The sequence below is a fragment of the Falco cherrug genome, chromosome 9 (genome assembly GCF_023634085.1).
Source record: "Falco cherrug isolate bFalChe1 chromosome 9, bFalChe1.pri, whole genome shotgun sequence".
In the NCBI taxonomy this organism is placed as follows: Eukaryota; Metazoa; Chordata; class Aves; order Falconiformes; family Falconidae; genus Falco; species Falco cherrug.
Genome location: NC_073705.1, coordinates 18,369,062 through 18,388,656, shown reverse-complemented (window position 1 = coordinate 18,388,656; position 19,595 = coordinate 18,369,062). Strand labels below are relative to the sequence as shown.

Here is a 19,595-nt window from a genome sequence, read left to right as displayed (position 1 = left end):
GCTTTTGTTTTTTAATTTTCAGCATGTTTTAGTATGCCACATACCAGAGATACTCACTTATTCACATCAATTAGTTTCAGAGCTATGATTTCTAAGTTAACTATTTTTCTGGTGCCAGCTTTGGGAGTGCCTCGGCTTGGGATCTCTTCATAGATAGCGAATCCAAGAGAGTGGCATACCATTTGAAATAGGATTTTGCAAGTCATGGTATATAATACTTAATTTCTGTATTAAAATTGCATTCTTCTAATATGTGTAGATACATACTGGGAAGGCCATGAACAGTACCTTCTGGGGTTGTTAAGGATGGTAGACAAACGGGAGATGCAGCAAGAGCGATGGCCTCAAAGTCATTTAGGAGGAAAAATTTCAACAGACATTCCCTGTTTATTAATTCGATCTTCTCAGCCTGCTCTTGGTGATTACAGATCACAGAATCATGGAATGGTCAGGGTGGGAAGGGACCTCTTGAACTGGGGAGCCCAGACCTGGACATTTACATAGCAACACTATATGTTAATGTATCAAAACATGGTGTGAAAGCTTTTCAACCATTACACTTACAAAAAATTTCTGAACAATGGATTTTCTTGAATATATTAGTAAGAACAGTCTCAATTCTCTTTTCCTCACATGATTTTAATTTAATTTTTAATGTAATATTTGGCATGCTAAATATACTTGTGGAATGTGTAAAGATACGCTAAATATACTCTTCAGAATCACTCCAGGATTCTTAAAAAGCTTGTCTGTCTTCATTGAGATAATCTGCTCTCTTTTCTACTCTGGCTGTTGGAACATCAGTGAAGTACATGGCAGTTTATCTGAATGAAGTTGCATTGCTGCCAGTGCGTGAAGGTGGGGCTATGCTTTGTGGTCCTGTTGAGAAGGAAAAATGTAGTACCTGAAAACCAGCTGGTTTTTCCTACTTAAGTTTTTGCCTTAATTAACTTTTAGGAAGTTTTAAGTTGACCTCCAGGAGTTTTCATATATGGTTACTTTTAAAATTTTTCGTAGTGATTGGAAATGTAATATATTTTTGGGAGAATATTTGACTTCTCACAGAAAAGTGAAGGTGAAATTTTCTAAACATGTACAAACAGTGCAATTTCATTTTTTCACTAATAAATTCTTTCTCAGTCTGTCCTGAAACAGCTTTAATTGCATTGATATTTTACTAGTAACACATTTCTCATTAAAAAATGTCATCACTTCTAATAGGAAGGATAATTGCATGCTACTGTGATTGTGTGTAACAAGTTGCTGGGATCAAGATGGAGTCCTTCATTTTCTGTGTGCAAATTCTTTTCTGCGCTGGAAGTAACAGGACATAGAGAACTCCGACATTAGTCTGTCTGTATTTGATAATAAAAAATAAATATGCCAATACAGGAAAGGTAAAAAAAAAAAAAAAAATGTATTTTTCTACTTAATAGGTAACATGCTTGAGAACACGTAAATCTCAGCAATTTAATCAAATGTAGTATCCATTCACTGAAAGGAAGGCAGTATTTTGCCACTTTTTGTAATAAACGTTTTCAAGGTTGCCAGCTTTTATAAATTTTTCATACAAACTGACTTAACGAAAACAGTTCACAATTTTAGAATTTGCTAAATTAATTCATGTATTCATTTGATGATAATCAGTTGTTTTGTAAGAAACTGATTATGGTTTCTGCTGGGAAATAGTTTTAAAGACTCTGGGGACTTTGCAATATATCAGGATATTTTAGAGTTATAGAAAAATTGGAAAGCAAGTGGTATCATTAGAAAAATTACTATTTTGCATATTTTTAGTAAGAAGATAAGAAAAAATCAGTAATTAGTTTAGCTAAACTTCACAATAGAAGTTTTTGATGTATTTCTCCATGTTTGCTGTGGTTTTTAAAATGTTCCTTTGTTCTCTTTCTTCCTTCATGTACTTACTGTTCTATGCAAAATAACTGTGAAGAATGATAGCTTCAGGGTGCTTGTATTGATTGAGAACAATAATAACAACTTGCAGGTCACTTCAGTATAGTTCAAAACAGAGGCTTTGAGATTTCTGTGCTCAGTTGAAAATACAAAAATCAGATCTGAAATTAAAGAAATAAATTTTGGGCATTCCAGACTGCTGGGTGGTAACAGACTCTAAACTGAAAAAATTGTGCATGTTTATAGCTCTGTTGTCAATGCTGTTTGCTGCTGATGTTGCAATAATAATGATATATGGACACTTACTATGAATCTTTGAATTTGCTGCTTGAACACTGAATAAATGACCAGCTTTCACAGGTTTTTTTTGGAAAAAAAAAAAGGTTAACTCATTCCATTCTTGATTTTAAAAATGGTCTCGAAATGATATAGCTGACTTCAATGTAAATAGATTTGTGGGTTGGTTGTTTTTTTTTTTTCAATCTCTGTGAATAAATGTCTGCTTTCCTTCTTATGCCAGTGTTTAGAATCATATTGTAAAATCAGGTTTTAGGCACACATACATTATTTGTCTAGATGAAAGTGCTCTGCAGTATAATTCTGCTGAGTTTGTTTTATTATTGAGTGTCCAGTAAATAGAAATATTTTTTCAGCATTCTCTGCAGCTGTTCTTAAGAAAAGTAAAAAGCAATATGGGTAACTTGCGTCCAGAACTGGACTGGGGGAGGTAGTGCTGTATTATAAAATGGCACAGTAAGCTGTACTTGTTTTTGGAGCTGTCAACATTCTTATCAATATTTCTCGGTAATAATTTTTAAAGTTCTTATAAACGAGTGTATTTTACTGGATATCTTTGTTTTTCAACAGTGTGTGCTGTACTTATGGGTCCTGAAAATTCTCTACCCAAACACATTATTTCTTTTGAGAGGCAACCATGAATGCAGACACCTAACAGAGTATTTTACCTTTAAGCAAGAATGTAAGTACTGTCTAAGAACATAAAATTAGCTTCCAACCTGCTGATCTATGGTCTGTCATTTTGCTTGAGAGATGCCATTTGTGGAATTGATTTCAGCTGTACTAGTAAGAGAACTCTTTTGGTGATGTAAGCTGCTCTTCCATTTGGAGGCTTGTGTAAGTATTGGTTCAGTGATAAATGGATCATTTGCCCTGGTAAAAACCCTCTGATGTAGGTAAAAGTGGTGTCGTCTGTAAGCAGTTCTTAGTTTTTCACTGTAAATGAGAAATCAGACTTCTCAGTAGTATTTTACGCTGAAGTGTGCTGTGTAATTGTATAACACAAAATAATTCTGTGATTTTTTTTTTTTAAAGTAGTTTCTTCACACTTGTGGTAACAGAAGGAGAAATGAAGGGAGTTTATGGTTCTGGAAGAGACTGTCTTGGAAATGTGCTTGCTGTTATGGAGCATGGAAATGCTCATTTAAACCCCAAAATATTCATTGCTTTAGTTGGGGTTTTTTTAAGCGTTCAATTTGAGATTTGCTCTTGTAGTTATGTTCCACTAGATTAAGAAATCCGTATTAGATGGAAGAAGTAATGTTGTATATTTTCTTTCCTGCAGGTAAAATAAAGTACTCCGAAAGAGTCTACGATGCTTGTATGGAAGCTTTTGATTGTCTCCCTCTTGCTGCTCTCTTAAATCAACAGTTTCTTTGTGTTCATGGTGGACTTTCACCAGAAATTAATACACTAGATGACATTAGGAGAGTGAGTATTTTGTGTATCAGAAAATAAGTGAAAATACAGATATTTATATGATGCTATACAAAGTCATCTTTGTGAAACTGTCAGTATGTTGTTTTCTGTTCTTGTCTTTTTTGGAAGTGTAAATCAGGAACTGAAATGTAGGCTAAGCAGTATCATAATTAAAAACTCTTGGATTATCTAGTGCATTTTCCATTAGCAGATCTCATTGGGACAGCTGGGACCGTTACAAAACACACACAAAAAAACCCCTTAAAAACTCCACATAGTTTCCTGAGACAAATAGTTCATTTAAGGAGCTTCACAGCCAATCAAAATACTGCTTTGTATTTATTTCTAGGTAAGAGCTGGTGTTCTCCTGGCTTTCGGGACAAAACTTGTAGAAGTTAATTGTAGTCTTAAAATTGTTTGGTGTATCAAACGTCGTATTTCAGTTATTCTTATATTTCTTTGAAAACTGACTTTTTTTACTATCTTGATCATGTGGATTTTGGTTTTGAAAGAGTGTGAAATGGCAGTATTTATTAGAAATTCAGATTGCTGTTTAAAATGGCAAATTTGGTAGGCATTTGAGTAACAGCTGTGGAGTGCTTCTCACTGTGGTAAATGTGCTGAGTATATCAGTAAAGAATGAAAACAAGTTTTAAAAACTATACAGTGGAAACACTGGTGGTGGTGTGGAATTTAAAGGCAATAATGTTGTGATGACATGAGGTACCTGTTTCTAATAACTTGGTTTCAACTCTCATGGACTGCTGATGTGTGAAGATTGTATCAGATGGGAATTTTCAAACTCAGTTGCTTTCCTTTTTGCATACTCCTTTTGGACTTATTTTAGTTACCTTAGCTGACAACTGGACTGCTGCATTTGGAAATGAAAACCATTCCTCTTATGATTAGTAACTGCTGAAGTGTAGTTGATTTCAGCTTCAAATACAAACAGGTGGTTCTAAGAAAGCTGTGGGATTATAGGTAAGGATGGAAGAAAGAAGTTATCCACAGATGGAAGGCGACATGTGGGGGCCTATTTCAAAAAAGATCTAGATATCAGAGAAAAGGAAAAAGTATGTTCCTGATTTGGTTTTGTAGTATATAACTATTGATGGCCCATTTTGTTTTTTACCATTTTCATTTATTGTATTTCTCCTTTTCTTAGCTTCACTTGTGCTCATTTTTTCTTTTTTACCTTTCCCTGTCCTCAGATTTATAGGCTGCTGTCCAGTTGAATCTCATTTCTGAACTCACCAGATATTTTTTTTTTTTTTTGTACTGACTCTGGACCATTTCAGAGACTGGAATGTCAGCTTATTTCACTTACAGATATTACACTGCCAAGCAGAATGATGTGAGAGAAGAAGAAAATGGTAGAAACAGAGAGGAAGCACATTTACAAGCTCAGTGGTGTAAGTGGGAAAACTTATTGAGGCACATTGCATTTTCAGAGCAAATACTAACATGTACATAAAACTATGCATTGTGCAGAGAAAGAGAAGTAAGAAAGCAAAGCAAGTAACTGGGGGCCATTCTGACAGGGCCTTAACACTTCTCGCATTGTGGATGAAAAGAAACATGGTCAAAGCTCTCTGGAAAGTGGTGTTAAAGGAGTAGTAGTCTGGAAAAACACTTTGGAAAGCCATTGTCATAATAGGATTGTGATTATTTTTTCTTTTAGTCTCGCTCTTGCAGCTAATCAGGTTTCAAAGTGTCAAGTAAATTTAATTAGAAGGTACTTCTGTCATCTTGACCTGTACTTTCGTATGTACTCTGTAATGCTCAAGACTACGTTAGGATGAAATATAAGCCTGTATGTTTTTTATATATATATATGAAAATCTGCATTGTCTATTGTTTTCTGATGAAACTGACATTTGTAAATGTTAAGGCAGCCTTATTAGAACTGATCTTTTGGCCTTTTTGTTTTCTAAGGAATCATCTGGTAACTTGGAAAAGGCACTATTCATGGGTTGGCAGCAGCTTCAACAGTTGCATTAGAGCTTGGCATGCACTAATGATGTAAATGCATTTAAATGGGTGATGTGAAATGCTCTTTTTATATCTAGGAAATATCATATACTTGTACAAGTGTAGTGTGCGAAATGATTTCTGTAAACAGTCGAGACAATTGTATAATATTACAAGTCTTCTGGTTTATTAGCAGAAGTTCTTATTAAGGAGAAGTCTCTGCAAGCATGTAGGCATAATCATCTGGCATAAGAAGGGAAACCACAGCTCTATAAACAGTGTAGGAATAGCCTAAGGAAAAAAAAGAAGAATTCTGTGCAGATGCAGTTTGTTCTGGATGAAGTCTTTTGTCAGTATTATTGACACTCAGGAAGGTGATTAAATTACACAAATTATTATTTTTGCTGGCATAAACTTATTTCCAGCAGAGGACAGCTATCATAATAACTATGACAGTAAAGCCTAACCAGAAAGATTGCTGCAAGTGCTTTTTCTTTCTGGGAAAATAGAAGTCTGTGAAACTTGCAGTAATCTTGATTTTTATTCTCTGAACTTTGTTTACACAAGTGTTCTGACAGTGTTGGTAAAGAGTGTCTTTCAGACACATGTCCATCAACATAGAGATACCGTTTAGTTGATTTCATTAACGCTGCCAAGACTTCGGCGGAAACAAAATTACAGGAATGTGGTTTTAAGCCTAGTGATTTATAAGGAGGGAATTGACCAGATAAGATTATGGGGACTCAGAAGAAAGGGGACAGAGAATTTTCTTCCTCATTTACAACAGATGACCAAGCTTTTCAGTTCTTGGTGACACTAAAGTGTGATGAGTAAAGTGCCCTGAAATACATGGGGGTGGCTACTGGGGAATCTGTCTTTATAACACCTTGCTTCCTTTCTGTGGTCTGCTGAAATTTCCTTTCCTTTAGTAATACATAAGGTGATTGCCACTCTTCACCGGCCTTCACGTTGTTTTTAGGGTTTTACTATGTGACAGTTCTCAGGAAAATTAGGACAGATTAATTAAAACTGGTGCCTGTATGTGAAACTTCTTTGAAGGTCTTTTGCCTTAAAAGGAAAATAGTTTTGATTTGCTGTACCTTAATCTACCTCCAAGGTTTTCCTACTCCAGAATTTGAACATCCATGTGGAGGTACAGTGCACTTCAGTTCAGTAGCCCTGACTGCATAATACCTAGGAATTAATTTAGATTTAAGTTTCTTATGGTATGTATTTAAAAATGTACTACCTGTTTCTGTTTTTAACACCAGGTGCAGTGATTCTTATTCCTGAATACAATTGTCTGTCTCGGTTACCTGAATCATATTTAGAAATATGTTAAGCTGATTTGTATTGAGATTCTGTGTTGCCATAGTCACAGCATAGTCAGAAATACTTAATCAGTAATAAGGGTTTTGAATTGACTCATGTCCTTTGTTAACTTTATTGCTGTCCCGATGTAGAGAGACCCTTAGGTTGATTATTCTGATTTGATATATGCAGTCTGGGTTGAGTAGCTTGCAGTGACATTTCCTTAAATTTTGAGATGTCTTGAGAACCGTGCTAGTTGGTAGACTGTCTAGTGAAGGAGACACTGATTTGGTGTGTAAGTTATTTTTATTTTTTGCAAACTGACCTACCTACTTCAAGAAATGGCTACATTATTGTTCCAATGCTATGAGAAAGTAGTCTGGGAGAGAAGTGTGTTGCTTGCAGCAACCAAAACATTTTATTTCTAACGTCTTTATCCATTTGGCCAAAGTCATGAGGAAAATCCTTGAAGAGTAACTCAAGAAAATTTCTTAGAAATGCTTTCTAGACTTTGAGCCTTCTGTATTGCAGGAAACATCAATCGGCAGACAGTTGAATCTCCCTTGTGTGAATGCTTCTGTTAGCTTTTGGGCCCAAATTTTTTGCTGGAGGTTTAGAAACTTGATGGTTTAATCTACAGAAATTCAGGTACTTGCAGAAGTTGATGGACTGACTTCTTCAATCTGGAAGAAATATTCCATAACCGGGTTTATCATCCCGTGTGGGAAATGTTAAACCACTGGATTTTTAATAATGAATAAATTCCAACAACAACTTCAGTTAATACCTGCCTTGCCATTATCTGGCAGGAATTTGTAAAGATCTGGACCTCTCCACTTATGTTACAGGTGGCAGCCTTGGGAGCTCTGATTTTCCAGGGCATGAGAGAGCTTGGCACTACTGCTGGTTCCATATTTGAATGGATTCCTATGGACCGTTAGACTCAAATTCACCAGGGGCTCACCAAACCTCCCTTCGAACCTGTCATGAAGAGTTAAGTGTTCTCTAGTATCATCAAAGTCATCTTCTTTGGTATGGGAGGTAAAGTGAGATAAATGCACTGTCCATCAAAGAACTGTTCCTACATTTCTTGGATAAAATCATCTTGTGAACAAACTCCAGCTACATAAAGATCAAAGAAACTTTACATTGAATCTGGGATATCTAATTTCATTTCTGGGACATCAGAAATTGACTGTTACTTACTTAAGCAGGGCATTTTCCTTTTATGTTAACAAATGTGCTGTCCTCCTTACCTCTGCCCCTTTTCACTCTGCTTACTAGGAAAGTTGCTGGCTGCTAAAGCAGGTGTTTCCAAGTGGAAACCTCTAAAGAACCAGCTAGAGAAAAGAAAACAAAGACATCTCCCAAAATGCTGGTGGCCCGTTACACCAGGGCTATAGCTGAGAAATAAAGCCTGTTTAAAAGAAATCTAAGATGACTAAGCTAGTCTGCATTACATTGTTGAATGATCCATTACGGAGATGGGTATTTCGGGGGGGGGGTTAGGTTGGGGTTTTTTTGGGGTTGGTTGGTTTTTTTGGATGATACATTTAGTCTCTTCTAGTCAGTGCTAATTATTCATGCCTTTCTTTTATAATTCCTGTTTTCTGTACTGTTTCTCTTTGCTAATTCCTGGTAGTGTCTCCAGATTGGTAGATGTAGCATGTGCATGAAAAAGGACCATTTTGTTCCTTGTCTGTAACTTGACCATGTATTACACATATCCATCAGTCTGGAATTTATCTCCCTTCTTTTTACAACTAATAAATCTTACTGCTCTTAACAGGTTTGGTTCTTTTGGCATGCCTCTGCCTTATTTCGTGAGGAGGAGAGGAAAAAATATACAGAAACTACTTCTCTTTGATATGGTTGGGATTTATTCTAAAAATGCTTGGTATTGATGGATATGTAGTTTAACAAATGTGTAAAACTTCCTGATTTAATATTCAAAGAGTCTTTGTGCTGTTGCCTTTTCTCAAACAGTTAGATAGATTCAAAGAGCCTCCAGCATTTGGACCAATGTGTGACTTATTGTGGTCAGATCCTTCAGAAGATTTTGGAAATGAAAATTCACAAGAGCATTTCAGTCACAATACGGTCAGAGGCTGCTCATACTTTTATAGGTGAGGCCATGCTATGATCTGTTTAATGTTGCAATGCTGACTCTTGCTGCATATTTTAAGAGACTTTCTTTTACTCATAGCTCTTTTCATTTCACAGCTATCCAGCAGTTTGTGAATTTTTGCAAAATAATAATTTGTTGTCAATCATTAGAGCACATGAAGCACAAGATGCAGGGTAAGTACTTTGTATCCTTCAAGAAATTATTCATAGTGTAAAATAAAAATTGCTTATTCCTATAAGATGTAAAATAATCTGTTTGCCTTTGCAGTTATAGAATGTACAGGAAAAGCCAAACTACAGGGTTCCCATCGTTAATAACAATTTTTTCAGCACCTAATTACCTGGACGTCTACAATAACAAAGGTAAGAACTTCTTATTAATAACTGCATGCAATAATAAAATAAAAATGTCTTACTAGATAAGTCATCCAATATCAACAGGTTTTTGCCGGGTAGGAAATTAAATGCCAAAAAAATAAATCCACTAATGAGCGTTACGTTATCAAGAAGGACAGGTGACATCAATGATGATATCCTCTAAGAGTACCTAGAAGCACAAGTGTGGGCAGAAGTTTCTTTTCTAGAAGTTGTTGCTGTTTAGTACTTACAGATGTATCACCTGGTGTTTTCCAGTCAGGCAAGGCTTTCCTGTGCTGTCAGTTTTCACTCCTCTGGTTGTCTTTAGTTTGTGAACTGCGTGAGGAAGGGAGCGAGCACTGATCAGAAGCCTGTGCATAAGGTAGCTTGTGTTGTGTATCACGGTATCTGAGGGTCTGAGTGTGATGCTACGAGGTCTTAATGGCCATGTATGAGAAATCTAGAAAGAGCATGTACTCATCTAAGTACTCATCACCAGTGGAAATATTATTAGGGAGGTGTAAACCAGAAAGAATTAATTTCTGTCCATCCTCTGCTTAACATAAAGTAGCATGGGAGAAGCATGCTTAGTAGCGTGGAGAAAGATTTACAAGTCAGAATTGAGAAGAGCTTAGCTGTGAATTAATATTTTTCATAGAAGAGAACAAAGTTCAACAACAGAAATAATTAAAAATAAAGCCTGCTGAAATTCGAGTATGACATTAAAGTTTGGCATTTCAAGTATGTGATGAATGAATGATCTCCAAATGTTGAAACAGCGTTCCGTTGAAACCCAAGACCTCTTTTATGTGAAATACATTGCATTTTCACCCACCCACCTCCAAAGAACCACCCCTCCAACCCATACCAATTATGTAGAGTGATTATAGAGGAAAAGATGAGATGTCATTTGCACTGATTGTAAAGCAAAGGAGAAATAAAAATGGCTTCAACTGGCTTTTTACATTTTTTCACCTCTGTGGATATCGCATTTTAAGAATCCTTTTTCACATCAGCTATTGCCAGTGTAACGCAAGGGTGCAAGCGTAAGTACGGAAAAATGCAATCAACGCTTATTTAGCTTTAGAATGCTTCTGTTTTTCTATTTTGTTTCTCTTCCCCTTCTCCCTGATCTTCCAGATTGCGATGGTTTTACTCCAGGCTTACAACGTGGGAAGACACGTCTGAAGACTAAAACCTGAATCTGGGTGTACTGCTATTCTGAGTTAGGATTTTCTTACAGTTGCTGAAATTACACCTTTTTCAGGACCTCTTAAAATCTTTGTGCATTATTGACCTATAATAGGATAGTATAGAACTGTATTGACATGTAACAGTACCTTAGACTGCAGCATGTGCAATAAAAATCCAAAGTTCTTCACTAGAAATCTGTCCTGTAAGTACTGTGAAAGAGAGAATGGAGTTATCTCTGGGATTATTTTGTCTATTGTATGAAAGAGAGCTAAACCAAACCTCTGACTTTATATTTGTGGAGTTTGAAAGTTTATAACATTCTTTTAAAAATGTCTGAATTTTATTTTAGCTGCTGTATTAAAATATGAAAACAATGTGATGAATATTCGTCAGTTCAATTGTTCTCCTCATCCTTACTGGCTACCAAATTTTATGGATGTTTTCACATGGTCTTTGCCATTTGTTGGAGAAAAAGGTAGGCAAAAGTTTTATACTGATTAATATCTTTCTTATTTCTCCTAGCCTGATGTTGAGGAAGATTTCGAATTTTTTTTAAAAAAAATATATTTACCAATGAGAGACAAACTGCATAATTTTTGTGGAAATGGGTACCTGTATTTGTCTTTATCAGGTAGAAGATTGACAAAGTTGTTAAACTGATTTGAAGGGGTTTTTTGGCATTTCTGAGAAAGGATAGACTGAAGTACAAGTTCTTCTACAGGTTTTGGTTTTTTCTTCACCTGTTTCAGTCAAAGATAGTCAAAACTGCATGTAATAAAGCAGAGCTGTTAATAGAAATTGTAATTTCTGTTGAGGATGTATACCTGCATTGTTAAATAGTACCTTTGAACTTCATTTGAAGTTGATATGAAAATGGTTCGTATTCTACAAAATGCTAGGTTATATACGTTATTGATCTTGTATAGTTATAGGTATAAACCATGTAGACTTGTTTGTATAAAAGTGTAACTTTTTGATACAACAGATTGACCTTCATTAAAGGCAACTTTTTCTGTTTTTCTTGTAAAAAAGGTAATTTAGCACAGGTCCTTCCCCCCCCCAGTCCCCTCGTCCCCCCTCTAGAGCTGGTAACTCTGAATCTAGGACACTGGGCCCCCCAGTAGTCTTCAGTTCAAAAGCAATGAGGTTAGAGTCTATTTGGGTCTGTTTAAAATCATGCCATAACAGGAACTGCTCTTTTTATAAAAGAGATCTGGAAAGCTCTTTACATTTATTTGCAAAATATAATTGACATGATAAATTTACAGTCATATAAACCTAGGCTTCTAGATTCGTTTATATTGTCCTTAGTGAGCAGTTAAACACAAATAATTCATACTGAAGTTGCTCCTTGACCAGCTGGGTGCTTAGGGCTGCTGGAATCATGGTGCTTGTACTGTGTCTTGCCTTTGGACAAATACATGCTTCCACTTCTGATGAAGAATGTAGTGTCGGTATGGTCTGGTCTGCACTGAACAGATCACGATCAGGATAATTTCTTGGTGGTTTGGTTGTTGGGGTTTTTTTCCATTAGTGAGTAACCCTTCCCTGAGAATGGAGGATACCACCATAGCAGATAGCGGTTGGATGAATTAGTGACAGCAATTTACAGGGGTTTAACCATCTGGATGAACTCCTGGAATATTTCTGAAAACTCTGTGGGGAGGAGAAGTTGAGCCTGATATACGTGGGAAAGACTGAGTGGCAGAACAGGGAGATTCCTGAAGAAAGAAAATACAAACTTTTTGAGACAAGTTTGTGTATCCACTATGCTGATATTTTTAAGGGGAGTTTAAAAAGACATGTAGCTTGCACCATATTTGTATCATAATTTTTTTTGCTTCGGTGCTTCTGGTATATGCCTGCAGGTGCCAGGAATGCAATAGCTTTCTTGTTTTGAGCAGTCAAAAGTGTTTTCATTTTTAAGTAAATTTTGCATAACATCTAGTTCAAATACTTACACTAATGTAAAAATACTAATGTACAAGAAGATAATTCTTATTTAAAAGAACTCCTTGTAAGAGAAGAAGCTGTGCTGTGTTTGATTGTTAGGTGGTACAATGTTTAGCTGTTTATTTTTCTTAGCTTTTTTAATTCTGTGACATCAAGAAAAGCGCGCATCAAGAAAAACACATTATTCTTGAAACCAGATTACCGAGCAATGACTGTGATGTGAGAACTTCATTCAGGATAGTTGCTGGTGACTAGTTCTATCCTGTGTGCATGGAAATATTTAAAGTTCTACAGGGAATGAATTAAGATTTCCTTTTTCCTATACAGTAACAGAAATGCTGGTGAATGTTCTGAGCATTTGCTCTGACGATGAGCTGATGACAGAGGGAGAAGATCAATTTGACGGTAGGGGTTACTTTAAGATCTATAAATCTTCTTAATGGTAATAGCTTGTGAAACAGTCGTTAACTTAGACAAGTGTATTATTACCTGGAATTTGAAGAAAATTGCCTTCTAATTTTTCTTTGGATAATGACACTTTGGTGGGGGCAGAGAAGGGAATTGTGGTTTTGTGTTTGTGATCAAGAAGCAGCAATGGTATCCTTTGCAAATACTCATATCTGATTTCTATTTAAAACTGAAACTTTTTGTGGAATGTTCTCAGAATTTCTTGGCACTTTAAATTTGAAACACACTAACTGCTAATAATTAGAATAAATTATAAGATCTTAAATCTCTTAATGACTGTTCTTCAATACAGAGTTGATGTAGGTGAAAGTCAGATACAGTATTTCTTACGGCAAAGCCCTATACATAAAGTATGAAACACAAGTTTAAGTCTCAGTGTTTGAGTTTAAAGATAAAGGTGAACTTGTAGGTGTGCATTGTATAATACATATTTATGTAATGAATTATAACAACTTTCTATCTTTTGAACTACAATGCAGTAGATTGTGAAGGGGCAGTGTGTGTAGCATGGTGATTCAGAAGCAACCTTAGCATGAAGACCTAGCATGTTTCACTGTATGGTGTTGGGTTTTCACAGCAGTGCTCAATGTAACACCCAAAAGTTTCTCAGATTTGCTTCATTTTATCCAGTAACAGAACTGATTTGGTGGATTGTTGGGTGATAGGGGAGGAGGAAGGGAAGCTTCAGCAGCCTTTGAGGAACACTGAGGGATCATTTATAAAGATATTGGAGACATGACCCTGTTCTTAATGTTTGATAATGATTGTGTTCAAATCCAGTAGCAGGATAGCGTGGTGCTAAGCAGCTGTGTGTTTTAGATTGGAGTGCATTGGTTATGAGCCACTTCAACTTTGCTGTCATTTAGATTGTTGCCAGAAATGTGAAAACTGGAAAGCAGTCTCAAATGTGATCCTGAAACTTATGTTTCTCTTTCAATTAATCCTTCTAAATTGAGCATAAAGCAATTATACCAATCATTTGCAGGGTAGGGTTAGGTGGTATTCCGAGACGTTAGGATTTATATTGTCCAGTGTTAAGTACAGTCATCAGTTGATTGCTTATGCCCTGTCTTAAGTACAATAGTTACAGTTTCCTAAAATGAATTATTTTATTCTTCTGTCTCCTTTAACAATTTCTTTGATTGATGCATCTCTTAATGTCATCTAGGTACTGTCTACGCTTTATCTTTCTATGTGAATGGAATCTATCTTTCTTTTTAACTGTTGACTTTCAAGCTTTCACTTGTTTATTGTCAAATTTTAAAATATACTCAACAATTCCACTTCTTGTTTGATGAATGCATTTTTAAGTGTTGCAATTTTCCATTTTATTTTTTCACATTTCTTCTCCATTCCTTCTTTATTACCGCTGCCAAGTTAAATATCTTTATTTTATTTGTCTCACTCACCTTTTTCTCCATCGTTCACTTCCTTTTTTTCTGGACTCTCCATCTGAAGAGCGACTCATATATGGCAATAAAAAAGGTACAGACCAGACAGAGTAGGAATGTTTTGAAATATGACTTCATAGAACCTGGCAGCATAAGTATTAATGCAGAAAGTACCTTTCTGTTGAGAGACGTATGTAGCATTTTATTATTATTACTACCCATTTTAATGGGATGTTTATAAAGGCTTGTGTATTTTGTTACCAGAAGTCATATTCCAAGACATCTGTCTTTCTGTGCATGAATTTTTCTCCTCCTCTCTTCCATTCCTTTTTTTGTAGAAATTCATTCTTTTACCTATTTCTAAAATTTTATCTTCGGTCCTGCATGTGTAGGGAGCGTTCAGTTGTCTGTCTTGCTCTTTAATACTTTTATTCTGAGCTTTTTGTAAGGTTGTGCATGGAGTGTGTTTATATGATGTTCCAAAACCTGGTTTGTATAGTACTTTTAGTTTCCTTCAACTGAGATGTCAAAGAAGTACTTTTTGATTGTATGGACAGTTTTGAAGATGGCTGGATACAAAATATAAAAAGAAGCCTACTAACTTGAATGGTCTGTCCCCTGTTTTCCAGAAATCCCAGGGTAGATAATTCTGTGCGGAAAAATTCTTCTGACCATTACTTACCTAATACTTAACTTGCTCTCTGTATAAATGTGTCACTTCCAGAGATTATCTCTAATACTTGGGAATGCATTAGATTATAGAGGTATTTCCAAAGGTTATGTGAGTTTTTTCAAGTACTACAGTATGAGCATTTCGGAGTTTCTTGTGCAGACATCGGGAATGGGAGAGTTCTTTGTCATATCTCCTCCAGTTTAGGGTGTAATCAGGACATTCTTCTGCAAGTATATGCCACTTTACTGTCTTCTCTGAACTAACCAGGATTCAGTGGCCTCGTTAGTGCAGTGCTACAACCCGGAGTAATACATTTGGCCTTTTGGCTTGGCTGTGTTGCTTCTGGAGGGCTGGGGCAATGAAAGATCATATTAAAAAAAAAAAAACCAACCCAAAACCAAATAAAAAACCCCCAAACAAAAAAAATCCAACCAAACAACAAATAATAAAACCCCACAAAACCACCCCAAACCAACCAGCCTTTCTTTTTTTAAGGCACAGGGACTTTCTAGGGTGAGGTACGGGCACTCGCGCTGCCTGAAATCTTTCCAGCCGGCATGTTACAGCTCTGCATCAGTGCAGCCCACAAATAGGTAGGAGGAAAACTGAGGGACTTGTAGGGAAGGATGGGCAGTCCCTCATTCGGCCCTAGGCTTTCAAAACTCGAGTCTCCCTTCTTGTTCCAGATCCTCAAGCTGTTATTTAATAGCATTCAAAGAGAGAAAGCAAAAACATCCAGAACTTTAAAAATTAGAAGTTAAAATTTAAAATAAATTCTTCTCAGTAAAAAGCGAATGCTTCAGTCTCCTATTCAGAGTTTTTCCTGAGTCCTCTGTTTTGTTTTGTGTGAGGTTTGTTGTTTTATTTTAATTTGGTGTCTGCAATTCATTAAAGTTGCTTGTTTGTCTAAAAAAGCTTTACTCGGTAGTTGCTGGCTTTTTCATCCTGTTTAAATGGATTGGCAGGTGTTTGTCATACACAGAGGTTCTTCCATTGTGTTCATGCAAAGGTTGTCTCCTGCTCCCTTTTTTCTTTGTCACTACTGTACATTTTCCTTCTTGTGTGATTTTGTTGTTGTTTCCCCTTACGTGCCCTATCTTTTGTGCTGTGTTCGCTGTGGTGCAGGCTGGGACGGCTGTCTGCTCCTGTGCAGCAGGCGGCCTGGCGGTCCTGCAGCTGGGCTCTGGGGAGGGTCACCCTCGGGCTGGAGCCTGTGTGCTCTTGTGGGGCAGCTGAGAGCGAGGGAGCAGGGGTGCAGGAAGGCTTCTTCCACAGCTGCTTCTTGGAATGCAAGGAAACAAATCTGTGGATATACAGCTTTCCTGTGCCCACTTCTGTGATCCTCTCTCCTACGTTCTTACAAACTAGTTTGGCAACTTTTTATTGAGCGCCTTTCTCCCAGGGTTGAAGAACAGTAATACGTGGAAGATCTGGAATACCTAACAGAGCTGTCTGAGTTCATTCGCTTTTTAGTCCCCTGTGGCTGAATTCAAAGTATGACTTAAGTTACTCTTATCTTGGTGTGATTAATACTCTCCTTCTCCAACGGCAGGAGGAGAAGTAAGGATTTTAGTCTGGGTATCTCCTCACCTGCCTTTACTGTTTTAGTGGAATTGAGGAGTTGGCAGAAGGGAAGGAGGATGAGGGGAAGGATGGCTTTCATACATTGAAACAAGCCAGCAGCACCTAGTGCTGGAGAAAGGAGCTTCTGTTTTTATCACGTCAGGGCAAGCAAAGGTGGAGCTCCTGCCCCATTGCAAGCTCCTTTCTGAGTTTTGTCTTCACTTCTGTCTGGCACATGGTACCTCCCTGCTCTGTGGAATACGCAGTATTTACTCCAGATCTTTGGTAGTTGTAATTTCTGCAAATGATGCAAACCTAAAATGCTATGAAACATAGACTTAAGTGGTAAGGGAGGTGACACTGCAATTCTTTGACATTTTATTTTGTGGGGGTTTTTTTGTGGGGATGAGTTTTGGGGAGTTGACATGAACCCAAGCAAACTACTGTTTTCTCTTGGACAGCTGTGTAAGAAATAGCAACATTTTTTTTTAATTATTTTTTTTCCTGGCTTAATAGCTCTTTGGCTTCTGTATTGGGCTGCATGCCCACATCTTGATACAGACAGACATCAGTGAAGAGTTTCAAGCGTAAAATTTAGGCAAATGAGTTACGGTAGTTACTACACTCTAGCGGCGGTAATTTAGAATCTTGCTAACTTTAGGAGATCACTGTGAACATCCTGAACTTTTTTTGTGTGTGATTTGTGGGCACAGAGGTGACGGTGGTTTTGATGGCATTCTGAAGCCATAATTTTATAACTTTGTGCCCTTAAGTGTTTGGGTACTGGCCTCCTGTGAAGAGTACTGGACTTAAACAGTTGTGTTGAATTCGATGCGCTTTAAAATGGTGACCCTGTAAATACTCGAGCTTGAGACTCTCTCTTATTCCATTGAAAGTAGGTACAGCTGCCGCACGGAAGGAAATAATCAGAAACAAAATTCGTGCAATTGGAAAGATGGCAAGAGTCTTCTCTGTTCTCAGGTACTTGCATGATGTCTGAATTCCTAAACCCCCTCTTACGTATGTTAGGAAAACATCTCTGTTCCAGGATAACGGATGCCAAACGTTTTCTTTGTGCATCATTTGATGCAGAGATCATTGTGCACCAGAATCTTGTTTGGCGTATTGATGCACTCCATTAATGTTGGTAATTTCAGTTCATTTCAGCTTTTATAAGAAATATAAGAAATAATAATTTATAAGAAAATGCTCCTTCTTACCTATCTAGACGTAGAGGTCTCATGATTGCATTTAGCCAACTGTGTAGCTTTCCACAGACCATAATTGTTCAAATAGTGATAATTTTTTTAAAGTTGGTGTTTCCTGAAGCATAGATGCTTTGAACAAAGTTGTGGATTGTTTTACAGCACTGAGATACGTTCAGTACCTCATGAGGCAGGTGTTCAAAGCTAATGAGCCTGCACGTGAATAATTGCTCAGGATCTGGTTCAGAAGTAATCAGTGTTTAACTCCTAGGCAGAGGAAAGCCTGGTATGGAATAGAAATATTTTCCCCTTTCTTGCGGTTTGAATTTGAATTTACGTTTAGTCTTGACATGCATAAAGCACAGCAAAACCAGGGTCTCCCTCTCCCCATCCCTTATTTGACTTCAATGCAAGTTCTCATGAGTGGATATTTAAGGTTTTGTTGCTGTTTTTTCTCGCACCAGGGAGGAGAGCGAAAGTGTGCTGACACTCAAGGGTTTGACTCCCACTGGCATGTTACCTAGTGGAGTGTTGGCCGGAGGACGACAGACCCTGCAAAGTGGTAATGATGTTATGCAACTTGCTGTGCCTCAGATGGACTGGGGCACATCTCACTCTTTTGCTAACACTACACATAATGCATGCAGGGAATTTCTTATGCTTTTCAGTTCTTGTCTTAGCGGCTGATACAAGCATAGTGTTATGTGTTAATCAGGCAATGTGAAATGGATACTTAACCAGGGTATAAAACTAAAAGCAAATGAGTTCAGCGGTGTCAGGCCATATTTTTTCAGGCTTTGAGCTTCCTTAGTTTACAATTTTTCAGGTGGCACAGATGCCTGAAGTGGAGTGACCTTATTATAGATCTGGTATTGAGGCATTTGATCTTTACAGATACAAAAATGAAAGTGTAATTTTGCATCATGACTTGTCTGCTTTCCATTAAAATGGTTTTATTGTAGATGTGTTAGTATTTTCATTGACGATGTCAAAGACTTGTTGATACTAATATTAACAAACAGCTACAGGCTGCAGAGTTCCATATGACACTCCATTGATAGACTGAAATGTGCTATGTTTTGTACCCTGGTAATTAATGCCAAAGTTTGTTCTCTATGTTGTTTGTCAAATGTTCTATGTATAATTGACCTCCCTGAATTGTCCTTGTAACATGCTGTTTCCTTCCTCTGCAGATGTAGCTGCTTTCTTAGATCTGTCTGTCTCTCTCTAGGTATAGATGTATGTCTGTATAAGTGTTAAAATTAAACCACTATCCCAGACACTTGTCTGTCTCTTGATGTAGAAGCAATGTTGTAGCACCTTGTTTTTGAGGTTTGCTGCATTTGCTGCTGCACATTGTCTGTGCATTTTGAACAATAATGTACTTGAAAAATATCCAGTAATTGTTATAAAATCAGTTGAGAATAAAGGGATTGAATTTAAAGCTTGTAAATAAATCAAAATAAAAGGGTGTTATTAAGTGTGCATATATTTTTTTTGCATGAAAATAAAAAGAACTCTATACAAAATATACCTGTAATCTGGTTCATTGAATATTTTGTAAAAGGTTTTCCTTCTTTTTTTAGTTTGTTGAATCATTGGATCGTATTTTTCACAAGGCCCATTAATGATTAACTAGGCTTAGGGAGAATGCTGTGAGGTTGTATCAAATGCATTAAAAGAATGAAGTCCAGGTTTCAGTTCACAGTGGTGGATAACTTAAATATGCCAGTCTGAAACTGGACTTCGTAT

At 36.8% G+C, this 19,595-nt stretch overlaps 1 protein-coding gene across 9 annotated transcripts in view; it reads left to right on the top strand.

Moving 5' to 3' along the window:
- PPP3CB (protein phosphatase 3 catalytic subunit beta) overlaps positions 1–19,595 on the top strand; it is a 47,836-nt gene that overhangs the window by 15,466 nt on the left and 12,775 nt on the right. For 4 of the 9 annotated variants that reach the window (XR_008733763.1, XM_055719572.1, XM_055719575.1 and 1 more), the window contains exons 4-13: positions 2,782–2,893; positions 3,497–3,642; positions 8,899–9,038; positions 9,136–9,213; positions 9,308–9,402; positions 10,940–11,065; positions 12,871–12,948; positions 14,470–14,496; positions 17,535–17,619; positions 18,308–18,405. Coding sequence is in view for 7 of the 9 variants with exons in the window: in XM_055719572.1 (XP_055575547.1) it covers positions 2,782–2,893; positions 3,497–3,642; positions 8,899–9,038; positions 9,136–9,213; positions 9,308–9,402; positions 10,940–11,065; positions 12,871–12,948; positions 14,470–14,496; positions 17,535–17,619; positions 18,308–18,405 (985 nt within the window). In the remaining 2 variants the exon portion in view is untranslated. The remainder of the gene's footprint in view (positions 1–2,781; positions 2,894–3,496; positions 3,643–8,898; positions 9,039–9,135; positions 9,214–9,307; positions 9,403–10,939; positions 11,066–12,870; positions 12,949–14,469; positions 14,497–17,534; positions 17,620–18,307; positions 18,406–19,595) is intronic. The other 5 variants (XR_008733764.1, XM_055719573.1, XM_055719576.1 and 2 more) reach the window with 2 other exon arrangements.